This window comes from Coregonus clupeaformis, chromosome 37 (genome assembly GCF_020615455.1).
Source record: "Coregonus clupeaformis isolate EN_2021a chromosome 37, ASM2061545v1, whole genome shotgun sequence".
Classification (NCBI taxonomy): Eukaryota; Metazoa; Chordata; class Actinopteri; order Salmoniformes; family Salmonidae; genus Coregonus; species Coregonus clupeaformis.
Genome location: NC_059228.1, coordinates 27,416,877 through 27,439,002, shown reverse-complemented (window position 1 = coordinate 27,439,002; position 22,126 = coordinate 27,416,877). Strand labels below are relative to the sequence as shown.

Here is a 22,126-nt window from a genome sequence, read left to right as displayed (position 1 = left end):
ATTTTTTTAGGCCTATGATTTTTAAAATAACAATAATATTTAAAAAATAATATATATGTATATATATTACCATCAACACACACACACGCTCCCTCAATGCACAATTGCGTGCTCAACATTTGTTATCACAATGCACAATTGCGTGCTCAACATTATCACAATTCCCATATGATAAATGATATATCACCTCCTCTGTGCTTGCTCCTGTGTGTGTGTGTGTGTGTGTGTGTGTGTGTATCCAGGATGTGAACCAGAAGCTGCAGGAGGATAACCAAGAGCTGCGGGACCTGTGCTGTTTCCTTGATGATGACCGTCAGAAGGGCAAGCGTGTATCTCGGGAGTGGCAGCGTCTGGGACGCTACAGCGCCGGCCTCATGAGGAAAGAGGTGTCCCTTTACCTGCACAAACTCAAGGAGCTGGAGCAGCGCCAGGGAGAGATGATCAGAGAGAACCTGGAGCTCAAGGAGCTGTGTATCCTACTGGACGAGGAGAGGGGAGGAGGAGGGGGAGGGGGAGGAGCAGTGCATGGTGCAGGGTGCAGAAGTTCCATCGACAGCCAGAGTAGTCTGTCTCAAACTGGGGGGGCTACAACGTGTCTGCTCCGAGACGTGGGGGATGGGAGCAGCACCTCCAGCGCAGGGAGCACAGACAGCCCCGACAACCCCCACCACAAGCCCCCTCACCAGGGCTCCAGGCTGGGCTCCAACCCTGGCTCCAAACATGACAAACCAGAGGGCCCAGGCCCCGAGTCTACAGGCCGTCGCCACAGCTCCACCCCAGACTACCACACCTTCCCCCAGGCCTGCAGGCCCCGCGGGGGGTCCCTCACCAGCCCTGACCCCAGGGGCCTCCGGGGGCCCTGCAGCCCAGAGAAACACGGCAAATCCCCTACTAGACTGGAGGCCGAGGCTCACTCCAAACCCAGCAGTGCTGACATGCTGGCCCAGAAACAGCTCTTGGGGGCTGGGCAAGGGCTAGGGCCAAACCAGGGTCCGGGTCAGTCAAGTCCAGACCTCTCACAGAGACACAGGGGTAATACGGTCGTGGTTGGGACTGGATGTGGGTGCCCTGAGGCCAAACAGGCAATGCCGGGGACACCAGAGCACCTGAGGAAGGGTCGGGTGATAGTGGGGAGTCCTGAAGTGTTACGACACCAGAACCACCACCACAGCCCCACTTCAGAGCACGGGAAGGGGAGGTACGGCAGCAGCCCCCCAGCAGCTAGGGAGGGGGGACAGAGGAGGACCACTGGAGACGAGTTGTCCCCTCACCACCGCAGCATCTACAATGGCATGAACGGTGCGTTTTTATTCAGAATAGTAATAATGTTTTATTTGATTATTTATCAGGGAAAATACTGTATGTAGCTGAGATGGTTCAGGGAACTATGTCTGTGTGATGAGTCTGAGACATTAACCCTGTCTGAGACATATAGTAAACACTTGTGCAAATGCCTAGGCTTTAGCTGAGTGGGCTAACATGGTCTTTAGGTGTGCAGGCAATATGGGTTAGCACACCCTGTAGCCCTCCAGGACCACTGTATATGACTAGAACAACCATATAGGCAGATGTAACACAATTGACTGTGTAATGTGTTTAGCATTGGGCTATGGCAGGTTCAGTTACTGTGGTATCACCTATGTGGTTCAGCAGCAGTTATGGTGTTAGCCAAGCAGCAGTGATGTCACCGCTCTGTGGGATTCTCTCTCTGTGGGTCACATGGGGTTGTGGTGGTGGTGTTTGTGTGTGTGGATGGATGGTGGAGGGCATATGATGTAACACTCCCCAGGTTGTCTGAAGTCAACACAGGTAACACAGCTGTGTGCGTTCAGGGCCGTGATTCAGGCAACACACACACACGCATACCCACACACACAGCCTGAAGGTGTGTTACTCAGCACAGCAGGGTCCTGTCTTCTTAGTTCATTATTATTATTAGCAGCAGCATCTTTTAGTTATTTTTACCCGCAGTTCCAAGGGCATGTGTTTGTGTGTGTGTCTAAGAGTTCAGGGAGTTATTTTGCCGCACAGTGTGTCCTGGATAAACACGGAAAGGGAGTGAGTCTATCAGTAAGGGTCTCCACATAGTTAAATACAAGGCTTTCATTTAACAGTTAAAGAACATTAAATCAAACTGATTTTCATAATAACCTAGACAAATGGTTCTCTTTTGATAGTAAACGCCTTTCATACCTAAAAAGATTTCTAGGAATCCATTTCAGTGACTGCATTGACTGAGGGACAGCTGAGTATGTATTCATAGATGCTCTGTCCCTTAGTAAGTATGCATGTATTAGGGATACATTTCGTGAGTATGTTTTTCCATTTAAGAATGTGTGTGCACATGTTTATATGTGTGTGTGTGTGTGTGTGAGAGAGAGAGAGTGAGTGTGTGCGTGTGTGCCTATGTGTGTGTGTGTGTGTGTGTGTGTGTGTGTGTGTGTGTCTGCAGCCTTGAGATCTAAAGACTAGTGTAGAGTGCTGAGTGGATCCTCTGTGTAAGGCCATGGGAATGAGTCCTGGAGGTGAGCAGTTAGCCTGACGTGTCGCTTATCACCACAATACTACACGCTCATTTACACACTAGTCTACTCAGTAGGAAAAACACTCTAGATACATAATGTAGACTGGGGGGATTCTGTTTTTGGGTGATGTAGTTGCTACCTTGTCTAAAGAAGTACTATTTAAGATCCAGTATTGATGAGAGGATTGATTATTTGATGAGAAGATTGATTATTGGAGGCATGTTGAAAGGGGATGACATAGTAATTGAGAAGTGGGCCAGTGGTACTGTGCACAGAGTTTATTATAAGGCTTTAGAACACACATCACTGTCAGAACAGGGTGTATAGTACAGTATGATCAAATCATACACAGATTTGCAGATGTTATCGCAGGTGCAGAGAAATGCTTGTATTTCTAGCTCCAACAGTGCAGTAATACCTAGCAATAATACAATCAAATAAACAATACACACCTAATCCAGAAAAAAATTATAAACACATTAAGAAATATCAGAATGAGCAATGTCAGAGACCAGAATATAAATATATATACAAAGTATTCAGAGCCCTTGACTTTTTCCACGTTACGTTGCAGCCTTATTCTAAAATGGATGAAATTGTTTTGTTTTCTCTCGTCAATCTACACACAATACCCCATAATGACAAAGCAAAAACAGTTTCTTAGACATTTTTGCAAATGTATTAAGAATAGAAAACGGAAATATACATTTACAAAAGTATTCAGACCCTTTACTCATTACTTTGTTGAAGCACCTTTGGCAGCGATTACAGCCTTGAGTCCTCTTGGGTATGATGCTACAAGCTTGGCACACCTGTATTTGGGGAGTTTCTCAAATTCTTCTCTGCAGATCCTCTCAAGCTCTGTCAGGTTGGATGGGAAGTGTCGCTGCACAGCTATTTTCAGGTCTCTCCAGAGATGTTCGATCGGGTTCAAGTCTCAAGGACATTCAGAGACTTGTCCCAAAGCCACTCCTGCGTTGTCTTGGCTGTGTGCTTAGGCTCGTTGTCCTGTTGGAAGATGAACCTTCGCTCCAGTCTTAGGTCCTGAGCACTCTGGAGCAGGTTTTCATCAAGGATCTCTTTATACTTTGCTCCATTCATCTTTCCCTCGATCCTGACTAGTCTCCCAGTCCCTGCCGCTGAAAAACATCCCCACAGCATGATGCTGCCACCGCCATGCTTCACCGTAGGGATGGTCCCAGGTTTCCTCCAGATGTGACGCTTGGCAGTCAGGCCAAAGAGTTCAATCTTGGTTTCATCAGACCAGAGAATCATGTTTCACATGGTCTGAGAGTCTTTAGGTGCCTTTTGGAAAACTCCAAGCTGGCTGTCATGTGCCTTTTACTGAGGAATGGCTTCCATCTGGCCACTCTACAATAAATGCCTGATTGGTGGGGTGCTGCAGAGATGGTTGTCCTTCTGGAAGGTTCTCCCATCTCCACAGAGGAACTCTGGATATCACGTTTCAGGAGAAGACCCAGATGCAGACAGTGTCGAAGTAACAAACGTTTATTACAAAAACAGGGGGCAGGCAAACGACAGGCAGGCAGAGGTCAGTAATCCAGATCAGAGTCCAAAAGGTACAGAACGGCGGGCAGTCTCAGGGTCAGGTCAGGCAGAGGTCAATAATCCAGGGTGGTGTGACAAGGTACAGAACGGCAGGCAGGGTCAGGGTCAGGGCAGGCAGAATGGTCAAAACCAGGAAAACTAGAAAACAGGAACTTGAAAAAGACAGGAGCAAGGGGAAAACGCTAGTAGGCTTGACAAAACAAAACAAACTGGCAACAGACAAACAGTGAACACAGGTATAAATACACTGGGGATAATGGGGAAGATGGGCGACACCTGGAGGCGGGTGGAGACAATCACAAAGACAGCTGAAACAGATCAGGGTGTGACACTGGAGCTCTGTCAGAGTGACCATCGGGTTCTTGGTCACCTCCCTGACCAAGGCCCTTCTCCCCCGATTGCTCAGTTTGGCCGGGCGGCCAGCTCTAGGAAGAAACTTGGTGGTTCCAACCTTCTTTAATTTAAGAATGATGGAGGCTACTGTGTTCTTGGGGACCTTCAATGCTGCAGACATTTTTTGGTACCCTTCCCCAGATCTTTGCCTCAACACAATTCTGTCTCAGAGTTCTATGGACAATTCCTTCGACCTCATGGCTTGGTTTTTGCTCTGACATGCACTGTCAGCTGTGGGAACTTATATAGACAGGTGTGTACCTTTCCAAATCAAGTCCAATCAGTTTAATTTACCACAGGTGGCCTCCAATCAAGTTGTAGAAACATATCAAGGATGATCAATGGAAACAGGATGCACCTGAGCTCAATTTCGAGTCTCATAGAAAAGGGTCTGAATACTTATGTAAGTAAGTTATTTCAGTTTTTTATTTTTAATACTTTTGCAAAAATGTCTAAAAACCTGTTTTCGCTGTGTCATTATGTGGTCACTATGGGGTATTGTGTGTAGATTGATGAGGGAGAAAAAACATATTTAATAAATTTTAGAATAAGGCTGCAACGTAACAAAATGTGGAAAAAGTCAAGGGGTCTGAATACTTTCCGAATGCACTGTATAATATATATAAATATATATACTGAACAAAAATGTCAACGCCACATGTAAAGTGTTGGTTCCATGTTTCATGAGCTGAAATAAAAGATCCCTGAAATGTTCCATACGCACAAAAAGCTTATTTCTCTCAAATTTTGGGCACACATTTGTTTACATCCCTTTTAGAGAACAGAAGATCATAGGTTCACATATCACTGTAAAAAAGAAATGTGTTGGCATTATTAATGCCTAAGCAAATACATTTCTATGTGTCCTTTCTTAGTTTGGGTTAAAACAGTTAACCCAAACTAAGCTAGCAGTGTTATTAAAAGCCTTATTGGAACATTCAGTGAAAGTTTTAAGGAAGTTATTAAAAAACCTCCAAATAGCCTAGAATTTCCATTCTCAGAACGTTAATAAAACCTTTCAGGGAACCATAGTAAAAAGTTCTCAGACCTTCCTTGCAACCTAAAAATGTTATTTCCCAGAACTTCCGTTCTCAGAATGTTTAGAAAATGTTTAGTTTGGGCCTCCTGAGCGGCGCAGCGGTCTAAGGCACTGCATTGCAGTGCTTGAGGCGTCACTACAGACCCAGGTTCGATCCCAGGCTGTGTCACAACTGGCCGGTGCACAATTGGCCCAGCGTCGTCCGGGTTAGGGGGAGGGTTTGGCCGGGGTGGTTACTTGGCTCATCGTGCTCTAGCGACTCCTTGTGGTGGGCCAGGTGCCTGCAGGCTGACTTCAGTCGTCAGTTGAATGCTGTTTCCTCTGACACATTGGTGCGGCTGGCTTCCGGATTAAGCTGGCAGGTGTTAAGGAGTGTGGTTTGGCTGGTCATGTTTCGGAGGACACATGACTCGACCTTCACCTCTTCCGAGCCTGTTGGGGAGTTGCAGCGATGAGACAAGATCACAATAAAAAATAATATTTCAGTTTTACCGGTCAGAAAACGTATGGCTTCATTCCCAGAACCAATGGGTAACCAAACACGTACATTCCCACAGTCTCTTCGATTCCTCCTCTCTCTCTTTTTCTCTTTTTCTGTTAATTCCTTTGCCTCATTCTTTCTCTCAGCCTCTCCCTCTCTCTGCTCCCTCCCTCCCTGCTGTTGAAGCTGAGTTTATTGGGAAATGAATGTCTCCGTCTGGTGCTCACTCACCCCTCTGACACCATGAGCTAACGAGGGGAGAACATTCTACAGCACTGCTCTCCCTCCCCCTTCTCTCTCTATCACCCTACGCCTTCTCGTTCTCCCCCTCTGCCTTCCACTCTTTCTGTCTCCATCCCTCTGTTAATGTTGCAGAACCAATTAGACTAACACATACTGTGGTCTGGTCTGTTGGTCTGAGGGTTATAGGCACATAGAGGCACCAGTTATCCAGTTAACCCTTTCACTTTTGGTGCTGGTGTTGTGTGTCCGCCTGTGCCCTCTCGGTTTCTGTGCCAAGTCTATCTTTTTCTGTATCTGCTTGTGCCTTACTGGTGTTTTGCCATTGTACGTGTCTGTGACAATCCTGTTCCCTATGTCTGTGAGCAGTGTGTGTGCCTTGTGTTGTGCTCTATCAAATTGAACTCGATTTTACTGGCATGACTGTAAATATTTTACCTGCAGTAAATAACATGGTTAATCACAGAGTAATAGAGGGTTAGACAAATATATTAAAGTGTCACTCCACAATGATACAATAATTGACAATACAAAATACAGATTTTTTTTTAAACACGTTGTGGACCACTCAAATAGAGTTTTGAGACACAAAAACACTAGCATAGTCCTTTGGCGTCGTCTCTAATACATCACATCATCTATACATTATTGGTATCAGTTATTATACATTGGGTAATCTATACAAGTGTATGCATAAAAAAAACAAAGTACAGTAGATAAAAGGACATTTAGGCACTTATAAAGTAATGCACAATCAGCAATTAATGAATGCTTTATCACATTTTTCAAAACCTGGTAACATGCTCCCTGTCTCAATGGTTTCCATGGGCTCTAGCCTAACCCTGTCTGTGTGCCTGTTCTCTCTCTGGTCTCCCTCTGTCCTGCCTGCTCTTCTCCTTTGAACCTGCATCTAAGTTCAGCAATGTAATGTGTCTTCCAAAGAACCAACTGTACATGTACATCAGTGGAGGCTGGTTTGAGGAGCTATGGGAGGATGGGCTGATTGTAATGGCTGGAATGGAATTCATGGAAAGCAGTCAAACATGTGGTTTCCATATGTTTGATGTCTTTGATAACGTTCCATTTATTCCATTGCAGCCATAACAATGAGCCCGTTCTCCTATAGCTCCTCCCACCAGCCTCCTCTGACGTACATTCAGCATGGCAGTATGCTACCGGCAAGGTGTACAAAACATAATAATTATAGCCTAGGCGTAATCATAGAATCACATATAGAATCCCTATGAATTTAATAGGATCTCTGTGGGCCTAGTAAAGATTTGTCATATAGCTTTTAACATGCATTACCTTTTAATGTAGCATAAACACAACCAGTCATGATGTTTTCATCTGATTGTCAAACAATCTCTTCGAAAAAGCACTCCTCTAGGCTACCAATGCACGTTCGTCCACTCACAAAATATTTCAGCATCCAAACAGTGCACTGTGCACCCACAATTTGATGAATGGAAAGAAGACATATTTTAGAAAACACCTAAACTTGTATTATGATTACATTCTGCGATTGTCATTAGGCCTACACTTGTAGCCTGATGTCCGCGCGCTTCTCGGTATCAGCTACTCATCTCCGCCTTGGCAAAATGTAAGTGTTCTCGTCAAACCACAACTCAATTTGGAGCGTATACCACCGGGTTTCTAGTCAATTAGAAAAATGTTAATGAGGCCGACATGCGGTAATGTTAAATAATGGTGTCATAATACATCGTTTTTCTTGGCATTTTGTGTTAATTATTGTGATAGGCTCACGTTTTACCGGTATGGCATACCCCCACTATCTATTTTGCCGGAACGCCGGAACGCCGGCCTACTTTCACCCCTGGGTAAATCTTCATTATAACACATAGCTTTGCCGACAAGAATGGGCACCTTAACAAACTATGGTCATTAACACTATGGTTCTGCTGTGTGAAGGCCTAGTGTGTTCAATAATTGAGAAGGCCAGCCTTGTGGTAATCAGTAAACATTTCAGAATGGTAAGAGTTTCCATCAGCCAGTTTGTAATGCATTGTAGATGCTTTATGGACATCAGATGGCCCTGTGCAGGTCAGACAATCACTTTGTTTCCTTCAGAGAGGGTGGTGAGGTAACCAGCTCCACACAAACCTCGCTGGGACTGCTTCTAGGGGGCTTCAACCTTTATCCTAGTGAAAAAATGTATAGCGGTGTCATGGATGTGTGTGTTTGTGTTTACGTGTGTGTGTGTGTGTGTGTAACTGCACAGTGCATACCTCCTGACAGGGTCCCCTTGAAACTGCCCTCTACCCTAACACACATGCATGCACGTAGGCACACACACACACACACACACACACACACACACACACACACACACACACACACACACACACACACACACACACACACACACACACCTTCCCTGGGGGCAACCAATCCAGTGCTAGGGTGCTCATCTGAGAGGACATGGGCTGTGACCTGGACTACCTTGAATAAGCACCTTCCAAACACAACATCATAATAAGTGTCTCTTCTTTGTCCCCTTCGATTAGCATCATGGCTCTTGCTTGTCATCCACTGTTAGTATTGCACCATAACGTTCTTATTTATTCACTATGTAGAGTCTGGGTATAGTTTTCTTGGTGCTTGATTTTGTTATGTCCTATCCTTAGAGGTGTTAACCTTGGACTAATGACACAAAAAAACACAATTGATCTCAAAGAAAACAATGCAATATTAGATTTATCTCGGGGACATGATGCACTGCATTTGATTTCCATTTAGTTTGACGACATACAACAATACATATCGACACACAGGTGTAATATGGGCACAATTGTATTGTTAGGTCAATGTAACAACAACATCAATATATCGATACAAGTCAATGTTCTGCTTCAGCGCTAGAGAAGCACTATATACTGTATGTGTTTGTCTTTTGAGAGCACTTAATATTCTCTGGGCTTTGGTGGAGGGATCAGCCAGTCAGTCAGTGAGGCCTGGTGTCATTTGCTGTGTAAATAAGGCATCATTCTCCCTGTAGTGTGCCCAGGGTTGCCAGGCATTAGCATTGGAGATGTGATACCCAACAGGCCCTGCTGAATGTTCAGGCTGCTTCATGCTACATAGGTTTTCCCTTCCGTATCCTTTAGTGATGGGGGGAAAAAATCGATACAGTTAGCCTATATATCACGATATTATTTTGGACTAAATTATATATCGAGACTTTGACTCCAAGTATTTTATTTTGCTGGGTAGCATTAGCTAGTTGGCAGTACCTGCTCTATAGATATCCATCTTCTTTTTAAATATTGAGCCAAAATGTTTTCAGTACTTTTATTTCCATGACTGATCAAAACTCATTTTCTCATGCTCTCTCTTGTCTCTCTGCACAGACAGACAGTATAGTGAGCAATATGTTTGGTATATCAAATCGGAATAAAATTGTAATATTTAATCGCAATACATATAGAATCTTGAGAATCTCGAAAGCCCTTCTCTGGTCTGTCCTGTTCTGTTTGGTTTACGATGTTTATATTGCAGTATGAACCTAATTTAATTTGGAGGGCTTTTGATTTGCTCTCTGGGTTTCAATGAGTGTTGGGGGGGAGGGGGGTGGGGGTGTAGAAGGTTCAACATCGTCTGCTTTAGCGACAAGCTGGAATTTAATTTATCCTCTCTTGAGATGGTGTTACTGATGAGGGAAAGAGGGAGCTGGCAGGGATCCTCTAAAGTCTTGTTCACACTGCAGGCCTTCATTCTCAAATCAGTTTTGTTTTTCTAATCCGTTTTGGAGTACTGACTGTCCAAACAGCAAGTTACAAGTGACCAAATTGGAATTGTGTGTGTATTCAGACAGCAGTCTTTTGCTGACACATGCACAGTGGTGTAGGCTGATTGGTGAGTAGTACTGCTGGACATAGAGAAACTAACAGAGAAAACTGAGCAAGGGAACACAGGGAAGTGAGGGCATAAATACACAGGGAAACAGCTAGACATAGGTGACACCAATAGGATACTGATTAGTCCAGACTGTGAGTGAGGAGGTGCCTAAGGTAGTCGGAAGATGACACCACCCTCCTGTAACAAGCTACCACATGTCCTTGTCAAACTGTCAACAGATTAGCTAGCAAGCAACAATATATGCCAAATAACAGTCTAAAAACCAGTCTAAAAACCATTCAGACACAAGTCGCATGGCCAGGAATCAGATTTGTATCTGACTTCAAACCACAAATGAAGGTGGTTTGAAATGTGGCTCGAAATATCCTATTCCATGTGCTTTTTGGCTGTTCAGACTGCAAGAAAAATAACAGATTCGAATCGGTATGCAAAAAAATTGGATTTGAGTCACTTCAAACTGCCAATGTAAACAAGGCTATATTCTTTCACTTTCTCTCTTCTTTATTCATTCCCTCCCTCCCTCCCTCTCTCTCTCTCTCTCTCTCTCTCTCTCTCTCTCTCTCTCTCTCTGTCTCTCAATTCAATTTCAATTTAAGGCCTTTATTGGCATGGGAAACACATGTTAACAAAGCAAGTGAAGTAGATAGTAAACAAAAGTGAAATAAACAATAAAAATGATCTCTCTCTCTCTCTCTCTCTCTCGCTCCCTGTCTCTGGCTCCCTCTCTCTTTCACTGTCTCTCTACCCACCTGCTGGTATAAGAGGAATTCCAGTTCTCTGAATAATCAGTCGGCTACACTGAGCAGTACTTAGGGCCATGTTCTCTGTGCTTCCTCCTTCACTTATTAACACCCTGACCAGTGACTCCAAATACCTTGGGATTTTAATAAAGTTGGTCCAATGCATTGCATACAAGGCTATTAGTAGTTGTCCAATAAGGATGAACATGTCTGATATCACAGTAGGGAGTTGTCAGTGTGACAGGTCTATTATGGCTCATTTGTAAAGGCCAATTGTTGTTGTTATCAGACTTGCATTCATATTCAATCTAGAATTGGGACTAGGGAGTGTTAAAAAGCATGGGCTGAATCCCCCCATAATGCGTTGCCAGGACAACCCTTTTTTTGTGGTGAAATTCTGAAGAAATGAACTTTCACACACCTGAGTCTATTCAGAACTGAGTCTCTTTTCATTCACAGGCGTGTGTTTTATGCCTCAACTGTAAAATATTGTTGCCTAAAATTGGCATGACATGTGCTATGAGTTTAAAGGCCCAGTGCAGTCCAAAACGTGATTTTCCTGTGCTTTATATATAATTTATATACAGTACCAGTCAAAAGTTCGGACACACCTACTCATTCAAGGGTTTTTCTTTATTTTGACTATTTTCAACATTGTAGAATAATAGTGAAGACCCTCCTCCATGCTTTACCATGGGAACTACACATGCGGAGATCATCCTTTCACCCACACTGCGTCTCACAAAGACACTGCGGTTGGAACCAAAAATCTCAAATTTGGACTACAGACCAAAGGACACATTTCCACCGGTCTAATGTCCATTGCTTGTGTTTCTTGGACCAAGCAGGTCTCTTCTTCTTATTGGTGTCCTTTAGTAGTGGTTTCTTTTCAACAATTCGACCATGAAGGCCTGATTCACACAGTCCCCTCTGAACAGTTGATGTTGAGATGTGTCTGTGACTTGAACTCTGTCAAGCATTTATTTGGGCTGCAATTTCTGAGGCTGGTTACTCTAATGAACTCTGGGTCTTCCATTCCTGTGCCGGTCCTCATGAGAGTGTCACGCCCTGGCTCTGGGGACACTGTTATGTTGAGCCAGGGTGTGTAGATCTATATGTTGTATTTCTGTGTTGGCCAGAGTGGTTCCCAATCAGAGGCAACGAGTGTCAGCTGTGGCTGGTTGTCTCTGATTGGGAGCCATATTTATAGAGGCTGTTTTCCCACAATAGTTGTGGGATCTTGTTTCTAGTTGGTTTGTGTTAGACCGTGAACTGTCACGTTATCGTTTGTTTATTTTGTCGTATAATCGCTAAATAAAGAGTATGTTTGCCTGCAACGCTGCGCCTTGGTCCTCATCTGTTCCCGACGATCGTGACAGAAGATCCCACCAGAACTGGACCAAGCAGCGGGTCCAGGAGCCATCGCCAGGGAAATCCCTAGCGGATATCCAGCGCCTCCTCGACTGGGTCAAGCCGGGTGAGGAAGAGAGGGGCTTGACATGGAGGCAGAAGGGCGAAAGGCTGGCGAGAAGTATGGCGACCTGGTCCACTGGTAGGAGTGAAGCCCATAACATTTTTAGGGGGGGGCTAACGCCGTGGACGACGGGGCAGCAGGAGACCGCGACAGAGCGGCCCAGCGGGTTGGCAGAGGAGGCCGCCAGGTTACGGGGGCCACTGGTCGAAGAGGGGAAGGAAGGTGTAGAGGCACGGCGAGAGGGACTGGGGTGTGTTACCAGTCCGGTCCGGCCCGTTCCAGATACCTGCGTAGGGCCAGTGGTGTGTGTCCCCAGTACGGTCCGGCCTGTTCCTGCTCCCCGCACCAGGCCTATGGTGCGAGTCTCCAGCCCGGCCCGGCCCGCTCCTGCTCCCCGCACCAAGCCTATGGTGCGCGTCGCCAGCCCGGCCCGGCCTGCTCCTGCACCCCGCACCAAGCCAATGGTGCGCGTCGCCAGCCCGGCCCGTCCTGCTCCCCGCACCAAGCCTATGGTGCGCGTTGCCAGCCCGGCCCGGCCTGTCCCTGCTCCCCGCACCAGGCCAATGGTGCGAGTCTCCAGCCCGGTCCGGCCCGCTCCTGCTCCCCGCACCAGGCCAATGGTGCGCGTCGTCAGTCCGGCACGGCCCGTGCCTGTTCCCCACACCAAGCCAATGGTGCGCGTCGCCAGCCCGGTCCGGCCCGCTCCTGCTCCCCACACCAAGCCAGTGGTGTGCGTGCCAGTCCGGCTGCACGGCCCGTGCCTGTTCCCCACACCAAGCCAATGGTGCGCGTCGCCAGCCCGGTCCGGCCCGCTCCTGCTCCCCACACCAAGCCAGTGGTGTGCGTCGTCAGTCCGGCACGTCCCGTGCCTGTTCCACCGGTGCCTGGTCCGGCACCGGTCAGATGCTTCACGCCGGAGCTAGAGCAATCCGCTCCACCAGTGGGCAGTCCAGCTCCGGCCAGCGGGGCCAGACCGGACCAGGGGTACTTTGGGGAGTTGGAGAGGGAGGGGGGATCAGGCCCGGAGCCGGATCCGCCGCCTAGGCGGAGTGCCCACCCGGTCCCTCCCCTGTGGTATTTGGTTGACACGGTCGGAGTCCGCGCCTTTAGGGGGGGGTACTGTCACGCCCTGGCTCTGGGGACACTGTTATGTTGAGCCAGGGTGTGTAGATCTATATGTTGTATTTCTGTGTTGGCCAGAGTGGTTCCCAATCAGAGGCAACGAGTGTCAGCTGTGGCTGGTTGTCTCTGATTGGGAGCCATATTTATAGAGGCTGTTTTCCCACAATAGTTGTGGGATCTTGTTTCTAGTTGGTTTGTGTTAGACCGTGAACTGTCACGTTATCGTTTGTTTATTTTGTCGTATAATCGCTAAATAAAGAGTATGTTTGCCTGCAACGCTGCGCCTTGGTCCTCATCTGTTCCCGACGATCGTGACAGAGAGCCAGTTTCATCATAGCGCTTGATGGTTTTTGTGACGGCACTTGAAGAAACTTTCAAAGTTCTTAACATTTTCCATATTGACTGACCTTCATGTCTTGAAGTAATGATGGACTGTCGTTTCTCTTTGCTTATTTGAGCTGCACCAACCCCCCACCTTGTCACAACACAATTGATTGGCTCAAACACATTAAGAAGGAAATAAATTCTACAAATTAACTTTTAAGAAGGCACACCTGTTTATTGAATCGCATTCTAGGTGACTACCTCATGAAGCTGGTTGAGAGAATGCCAAGAGTGCGCAAAGCTGTCATCAAGGCAAAGGGTGGCTATTGGAAGAATCTCAAATATAAAATATATTTTGATTTGTTTAACACTTTCTTGGTTACTACATGATTCCATATGTGTTATTTCATAGTTTTGATGTCTTCACTATGATTCTACAATGTAGAAAAACCCTTGAATGAGTAGGTGTGTCCAAACTTTTGACTGTTACTGTATATATACCGGAACCATGTCGTCCAAAAAGTTATACTTTTGAATCATCTGTCCATAGAACGTTCTTCCAAGATTCTTGATGATCATCCAGGTGCTTTTTGGCAAACTTGAGTCAACTTTTTGGACGAGATGGGTCCCATTATGCCTGGCGAAAACCAAACACTGCATTCCACAGTAAGAACATCATACCAAAGGTCAAGCATGGCGGTGGTGGTGTGACGGCACCTCCTTACCTTCAGGCTCTGATCAGTCCCTACACCCAAACGAGGGCATTGCGTTCTTCCACCTCTGGCCTGCTGGTCCCCGTACCTCTGCGGAAGCACAGTTCCCGCTCAGCCCAGTCAAAACTGTTCGCTGCCCTGGCACCCCAATGGTGGAACAAGCTCCCTCACGACGCCAGGACAGCGGAGTCACTGACCACCTTCCGGAGACACTTGAAACCCTACCTCTTTAAGGAATACCTGTGATAATATAAAAGTAATCCTTCTACCCCCCCCTACCCCTACCCCACCCCCACAAAAGAAAAGAAAAAATGGGGATGCTTTGCTGCCTCAGGACCTGGATGACTTGCCTTAATAGAAGGAACCATGAATTCTGCTCTGTATCAGAGAATTCTACAAGAGAATGTCAGACCATCCGTCTGTGAGCTGAAGCTGAAGCGCAGCTGGGTCATGCAGCAAGACAATGATCCAAAACACACAATCATGTCTACATGAAAATTGCTAAAAAGCAACAAATTGGAAGTTTTGGAATGGCCAAGTCAAAGTCCAGACCTAATCCCAATTGAGATGTTGTGGCAGGACTTGAAACGAGCAGTTCATGCTTGAAATCCCACACGTCACTGAGTTAAAGCAGTTCTGCATGGAAGAGTGGGCCAAAATTCCTCCACAGCGACGTGAGAGACTGATCAACAACTACAGGAAGCATTTGGTTGGAGTCATTGCAGCTAAAGGTGGCACAACCAGTTATTGAGTGTAAGGGGGCAATTACTTTTTCACACAGGGGAATTGGGTGTTGCATAACTTTGTTTATGAAATAAATATGTAATTGTTGTGTTATTTGTTCACTTATGTTCCATTTATCTAATATTAGGTTTTGGTTGAAGATCTGATAACATTCAGTATCACAAATATGCAAAAGTAGAGAAAATTAGAAAGGGGGCAAATACTTTTTCATAGACATTCGAGTCATTTAGCAGACGCTCTTATCCAGAGCGACTTACAGTTAGTGCATACATTATATAATATATTATTATTATATTTTATACTGGCCCCCCGTGGGAATGGAACCCACAACCCTGGTGTTGCAAACGCCATGCTCTACCAACTGAGTTACATCCCTGCCTGCCATTCCCTCCCCTACCCTGGGCCAATTGTGCGCCTCCCCATGGGTCTCCCAGTCGCGGCCAGCTACGACAGAGCCTGGATTCGAACCAGGATCTCTAGTTGCACAGCTAGCACTGCGATGCAGTGCCTTGGACCACTGCGCCACTCGGGAGGACGAGTTAAAAAATAGGTGTAGCGACTGCAGATTGACCCTTTAAAAGTAAAGAACAGTGATTTTCAAAACCTGCAACAAATTTCTAGGTACTTTCCTGCTCCCTGCATCACTACAAATCTCATAGTGTTTGAAAATCACAGTTTTTAAAATGTTTTTACTTTTGATGACATCATGAAATTGCACTTAAATTTGTATCTTTTATATTTTAATATTTCTAACTTCAAAACATAGAAATGTTCACATACAGTGCCTTCAGAAAGTATTTACACCCTTTTACTTTTTCCACATTTTGTTGTGTTACAGTTTGAATTTAAAATTGATTACATTTAGATTTTGTGTCACTGTCCTACACACAATACACCATAATGTCAAAGTGGAATTATGTTTTTAGACATTCTTACAAATTAATTTAAATGAAAAGCTGAAATGTCTTGAGTCAATAAGTATTCAACCCCTTTGTTATGGCAAGCCTAAATAAGTTCAGGAGTAAAAATGTGCTTAACAAGCCACATAATAGTTGCATGGACTCACTCTCTGTGCAATAATAGTGTTCCACATGATTTTTGAATGATTACCTCATCTCTGTACCACACAAATACTATTTTCTGTAAGGTCCCTCAGTCGAGCAGTGAATTTCAGGAACAGATTCAACTACAAAGACCATGGAGGTTTTCCAATACCTCGCAAAGAAAGGCATATATTGTTAGATGGGTAAAAAAAAAAGCATACAATGAATATCCCTTTCAGCATGGTAAAATTATTAATTACACTTTGGATACTTATCAATACACCCAGTCACTACAAAGATACATGCGTCCTTCCTAACTCAGTTGCCGGAGAGGAAGGAAACAGCTCAGGGATTTCATCATGAGGCCAATGGTGACTTTAAAACAGTTACACAGTTGAATGGCTGTGATAGGAGAAAACTGAGGATGTATCAACAACATTGTAGTTACTCCACAACACTAACCTAATTGACAGAGTGAAAAGAAGGAAGCCTGTAGAGAATAAAAACATTCCAAAATATGCATCCTATTTGCAACAAGGCACTAAAGTAATACTGCAAAAAATGAGGCAAAGAAATTAACTTAATGTCCTGAATACAAAGTGTTATGTTTGTGGCAAATCCAATACAACACATTACTTACTCGCATACATTACATACTCACAAACGTACATTACTCACTGAGTTCCACTCTCCATATTTTCAAGCATAGTGGTGGCTGCCTCATGTAATGGGTATGCTTGTAATCATTAAGGACTGGGGAGTTTTTCAGGATAAAAAATAAAAGGAATGGAGCTAAGCACAGGCAAAATCCTAGAGGAAAACCTGGTTCAGTCTGCTTTCCACCAGACACTGGGAGATTAATTCACCTTTCAGCAGGACAATAACCTAAAACAAAAAGCCAAATCTACACTGGAGTTGCTTACCAAGAAGATAGTGAATGTTCCGACTTATAGTTTTGACTTCAATCGACTTGAAAATCTATGGCAAGACCTGAAAATGGTTGTCTAGCAATGATCAACAACCAATTTAACAGAGCTTGAAGAATTTAAAAAATAATAATGTGCAAATATTGTACAATCCAGGTGTGCAAAGCTCTAAGAGACGTACCCAGAAGCTGTAATCACTGCCAATGGTGATTCTAACGTATTGAGATATTTCTGTATTTCAATTTGTCATTATGGGGTATTGTGTGTAGATGGGTGAGAGAGAAAAAATCGATTTAATCCATTTTTAATTCAGACTGTAACACAACAAAATGTGTAATAAGTCAAGGGGTAGGAATACTTTCGGAAGCCACTGTATGCAGACACTGGTATGTGCTGCGCATGTCGGCTCAATCAGAAATGACCAAAATGTCAAGCACGCTATATTGAATCCCGCCCCAAGTACAGTTGAAGTCGGAAGTTTACAAACACTTAGGTTGGAGTCATTAAAACTCGTTTTTCAACCACTCCACACATTTCTTGTTAACAAACTATAGTTTTGGCAAGTCGGTTAGGACATCTACATTGTGCATGACACATGGAAGTAATTTTTCCAACAATTGTTATAGTCAGATTATTTCACTTATAATTCACTGTATCACAATTCCAGAGGGTCAGATGTTTACATACACTAAGTTGGCTCAAGTCTGGCTCATCCTTGGGAGCAATTTCCAAATGCCTGAAGGTACCAAGTTCATCTGTACAAACAATAGTACGCAAGTATAAACACCATGGGACCACGCAGCGTCATACCGCTCAGGAAGGAGACATGTTCTGTCTCCTAGAGATGGTGCGAAAAGTGCAAATCAAACCCAGAACAACAGCAAAGGACCTTGTGAAGATGCTGGAGGAAACAGGTACAAAAGTATCTATATCCACAGTAAAACAAGTCCTATATCGACATAACCTGAAAGGCCACTCAGCAAGGAAGGAGCCACTGCTCCAAAACCGCCATAAAAAAGCCAGACTACGGTTTGCAACTGCACATGGGGACAAAGATCATACTTTTTGGAGAAATGTCCTCTGGTCTGATGAAACAAAAATAGAACTGTTTGGCCATAATGACCATCGTTATGTTTGGAGGAAAAAGGGGAACGCTTGCAAGCCAAAGAACACCATCGCAACCATGAAGCACGGGGGTGGCAGCATCATGCTGTGGGGGTACTTTGCTGCAGGAGGGACTGGTGCACTTCACAAAATAGATGGCATCTTGAGGAAGGAAAATGATGTGGAAATATTGAAGCAACATCTCAAGACATCAGTCAGGAAGTTAAAGCTTGGTCGCAAATGGCTCTTCCAAATGGACAATGACCCCAAGCATACTTCCAAAGTTGTGGAAAAATGGCTTAAGGACAACAAAGTCAAGGTATTGGAGTGGCCATCACAAAGCTCTGACCTCAATCCTATACAAAATTTGTGGGCAGAACTGAAAAAGCGTGTGCGAGCAAGGAGGCCTACAAACCTGACTCAGTTAGGAGGAATGGGCCAAAATTCACCCAATTTATTGTGGGAAGCTTGTGGAAGGCACATTTGACCCAAGTTCAACAATTTAAAGACAATGCTACCAAATACTAATTGAGTGTATGTAAACTTCTGACCCACTGGGAATGTGATGAAAGAAATAAAAGCTGAAATAAATAATTCTCTACTATTATTCTGACATTTCACATTCTTAAAATAAAGTGGTGATCCTAACTGACCTAAGACAGGGAATTTTTACTAGGATTAAATGTCAGGAATTGTGAAAAAATGATTTTAAATGTATTTGGCTAAGGTGTATGTAAACTTCCGAATTCAACTGTATGTGTTGTAGCTCTCAACAGACATTATTAATCTTATAGATCTGTCGGTCTGTCAGAAATAGTGCATGACTGTCTGTCACGTACTCATCTCATGCTATAGTAGTTGTCTACTGCGCTCTAATTACCCAGCACCAGCAGAGACTTTTATATTCTTGTTTAATGTTAATGTTTGTGTGTGTGTGTGCGTGTACGTGTGTGTGTGTGTGTGTGTGTGTGCGTACGTGTGTGTGTTGGTGTCTGTCTGTGTGTGCATATGTGTGCGTGTGTGTGTTACATGCATTAATCATAGGTTTAATTTATGCTGTCAGGCCTTAAATAGCACCATTTAGCGCCTTAATGATGATAATGTTTTGTAGATGATGATAGTATGGATGGAAAAGAGATGAATGATTTGATGTGTAGAAATCAGTGTGTGTGTCCTTAAGACCAGAACACTGACATGTTTGGCGTCAGGTGTCGCATGAGCAGCAACAGATGGTGCCCCATTCGCTTGAGCGAGAAAGTGTGTGTGTCTGTGTGTGTGTCTGTCACAGAGAATATGATTATGAACATGTGTGTGTGTATACATGCTTTAAAGTGCCGTAAGTGAAAGCACTGCAGTTTGGCTGGGTCTCAGCTGGCCTAGCTCGCATTATTGTTCATAGGCAGAAAGAAGTGGTTGCTCGACTGAACAGAAGGCAACTTTTTTGTTTCTGATGAGAGGGCACACATCGCTCTGATGTCTCTGCTCCTAGACTGTACAGACTTAGAAGGAAAGGAAGTAGTAGAATCGTTAGGCAGCTAAATAACATATGCACTGTGGATATTTAGCACATGCTTTAAGAAGTTAATATAATACCAGAAGTAAGGCAGTCACATAGTGAATATGGAGCAAATCTGCCGGTGGAGATGTAGAGTAGGATGGAGAGATGGAGGTATTGAGGGAGGGAGGGACTTCCTGTAAACCAGCAGAATGGGAGAATCCAATGTCCCATTTCCCAGACTCACACGACCCATCATGTTGGCCTAGCCACGAAAATCCGTTCAAACAGTGAGAGAGAGAGAGAGTGTGTGTTGTGTGTATTGTGTGCGTGCGGGTGTGCATATGGGTGTGAGGGAGTGGAGCATCATAAGAATATGGACATTAGCAATAGCCTCTTCACTATCACCAGTACACATGGCAACCATCCAACTGTGGTCGCTCACTGTGAGTGAATGAGTGCGTGACGCACATTGAGGGTATAACGAAGGCTGAGCTGTTGTATTTGAAGGAGCTTTACTCTTTGTGGGGTATGCCCCGCCCCCACACTCCTCTTTTGAGAAGTTGTTCAACTAGACAAAAGACACAGCTGCAGGAGCCTGGCGAAGCAAAGACAGAACCTTGAGAAATTGGCGCAAACCTCATCCGTCCTTGAAATGTTTGAATCCCAATCCTGGTAAATGCAGAGTGTATACTTTTTGCGCTAGTACTGTATTCCAATCTGGATATGGGTGTCCCTTACAGAAGTCTGAATTAGTCTCATGATAATAGCATTGGTTGGCGGTGTGTCACCTGACCTCATGACATTCTAACGGGTCAGCAGAGAAGCTCCTGAGCAGACCTTCAACAGAACAGATGACATCGCTTCTCCACTCTGTCAGTAAACGGTTAAGCACACCTACCTCTTCTCAGGGCAGTGTGTATGTTTGTGTGTGTTTGCATGTGTGCGAGCAAGAGAGAGAGAGAGATAGAGAGTGAGAAATTGGAGAGAGAATAGAGCAAACAGTGGCTTTCTATTCTCTAGGGTCTCATACAGTGTATGATGCTGGGGCTATTTTTAGACCTGAGATTAGAGCCCGGTTGTAGCTATGAAGAAAGATGCTGAGAAAGAGGATATGATGTCAGCATATGCTCCACATCCTGTTCTCACTGTCAATCAGACTTCCTGTTGTCATGACAGATGTGCTAACTGGGCTGCATTCAATATCACTGATAAGATGTGTCAATATTTTAGAATAGCAATTGTGCCGAACTGAATAAAGGGTTGCACAACACAACAGTATAGTGACAAGGAAGCTGTTTTTGTAATTGATGCATGGTCATCGGCTCCGTCGGTGGCTTGTCAGCTCCGTCGCTGATTGCTAACCCCCTTGGGATTGATTTTTCTTGTAGATGTTCTGAAAAAATGTGTTCATCATTGTCCTGCAATATATGCTTAGACTGTTGAAGTACTTGCTGTGCTGGACATAAGGGATGGTGTTTGCTTTGTGGATCATGTTTTGTGTTCTGAGTCTGGAAGGGCATGCCAGGATGCTAGCAGAGTTGGCCCTGGAGCATTATGCAGTGGTATGGAACGGAACAGAGGGACGTTTGGAGATTTGTATTGCATATTTGAATAGTCTAGTTGTCAGGGTGTCAAATGTGCAGCGGTAGGACGGAGTCAGGCGCAGGACACAGAACTGAGTACACAACGTACTTTACTCGGAAAAAACAAACACTAATTTCCACGCAGGGAAAACACACCAGCTCACAAAAGCGTATGACACAACACAACGAACAAACACGCACAAAACCATGTGGGAACCAGAGGGTTAAATAGGGAAATAATCATCATACAATGGGAACCAGGTGTGTACAAACAAGACAAAACAAATGGAAAACAGAAACGTAGATCGGTGGAAGCTAGAAAGCCGGTGACGACGACCGCCGATAGCCGCCCGCACAAGGAGAGGCACCAACTTCGGCGGAAGTCGTGACACTAGTGTTAGAGTGGAACAATCAAGGCCTTTGAACACTTGTTGGACAATGGATATAGGGAAGGAATGCCTTTTGTGGTGTCTGATGGAGTTGACTGGGTCCAGTTGGGTGCAATTTATGAAGGAAAGGTTTTGATTAGGTTGTTCCTTTGCATGGTGTGATGGCTGATATTTTTGGTTTGTGGAAGGGTATGTTTCGGATGTGGTTAATGTTGAGGAAAATGTTTGTAAAAAAATCAAATATATATATACACTGCTCAAAAAAATAAAGGGAACACTTAAACAATACAATGTAACTCCAAGTCAATCACACTTCTGTGAAATCAAACTGTCCACTTAG

General features: G+C 44.6%; 1 protein-coding gene across 2 annotated transcripts in view; it reads left to right on the top strand.

Moving 5' to 3' along the window:
* Positions 1 to 22,126, top strand: part of ccdc85a (coiled-coil domain containing 85A) — a 46,675-nt gene that overhangs the window by 1,207 nt on the left and 23,342 nt on the right. For both annotated transcript variants that reach the window (XM_041866531.2, XM_041866530.2), the window contains exon 2: positions 243 to 1,299. In XM_041866531.2, the coding sequence (XP_041722465.2) occupies positions 243 to 1,299 (1,057 nt within the window). The remainder of the gene's footprint in view (positions 1 to 242; positions 1,300 to 22,126) is intronic.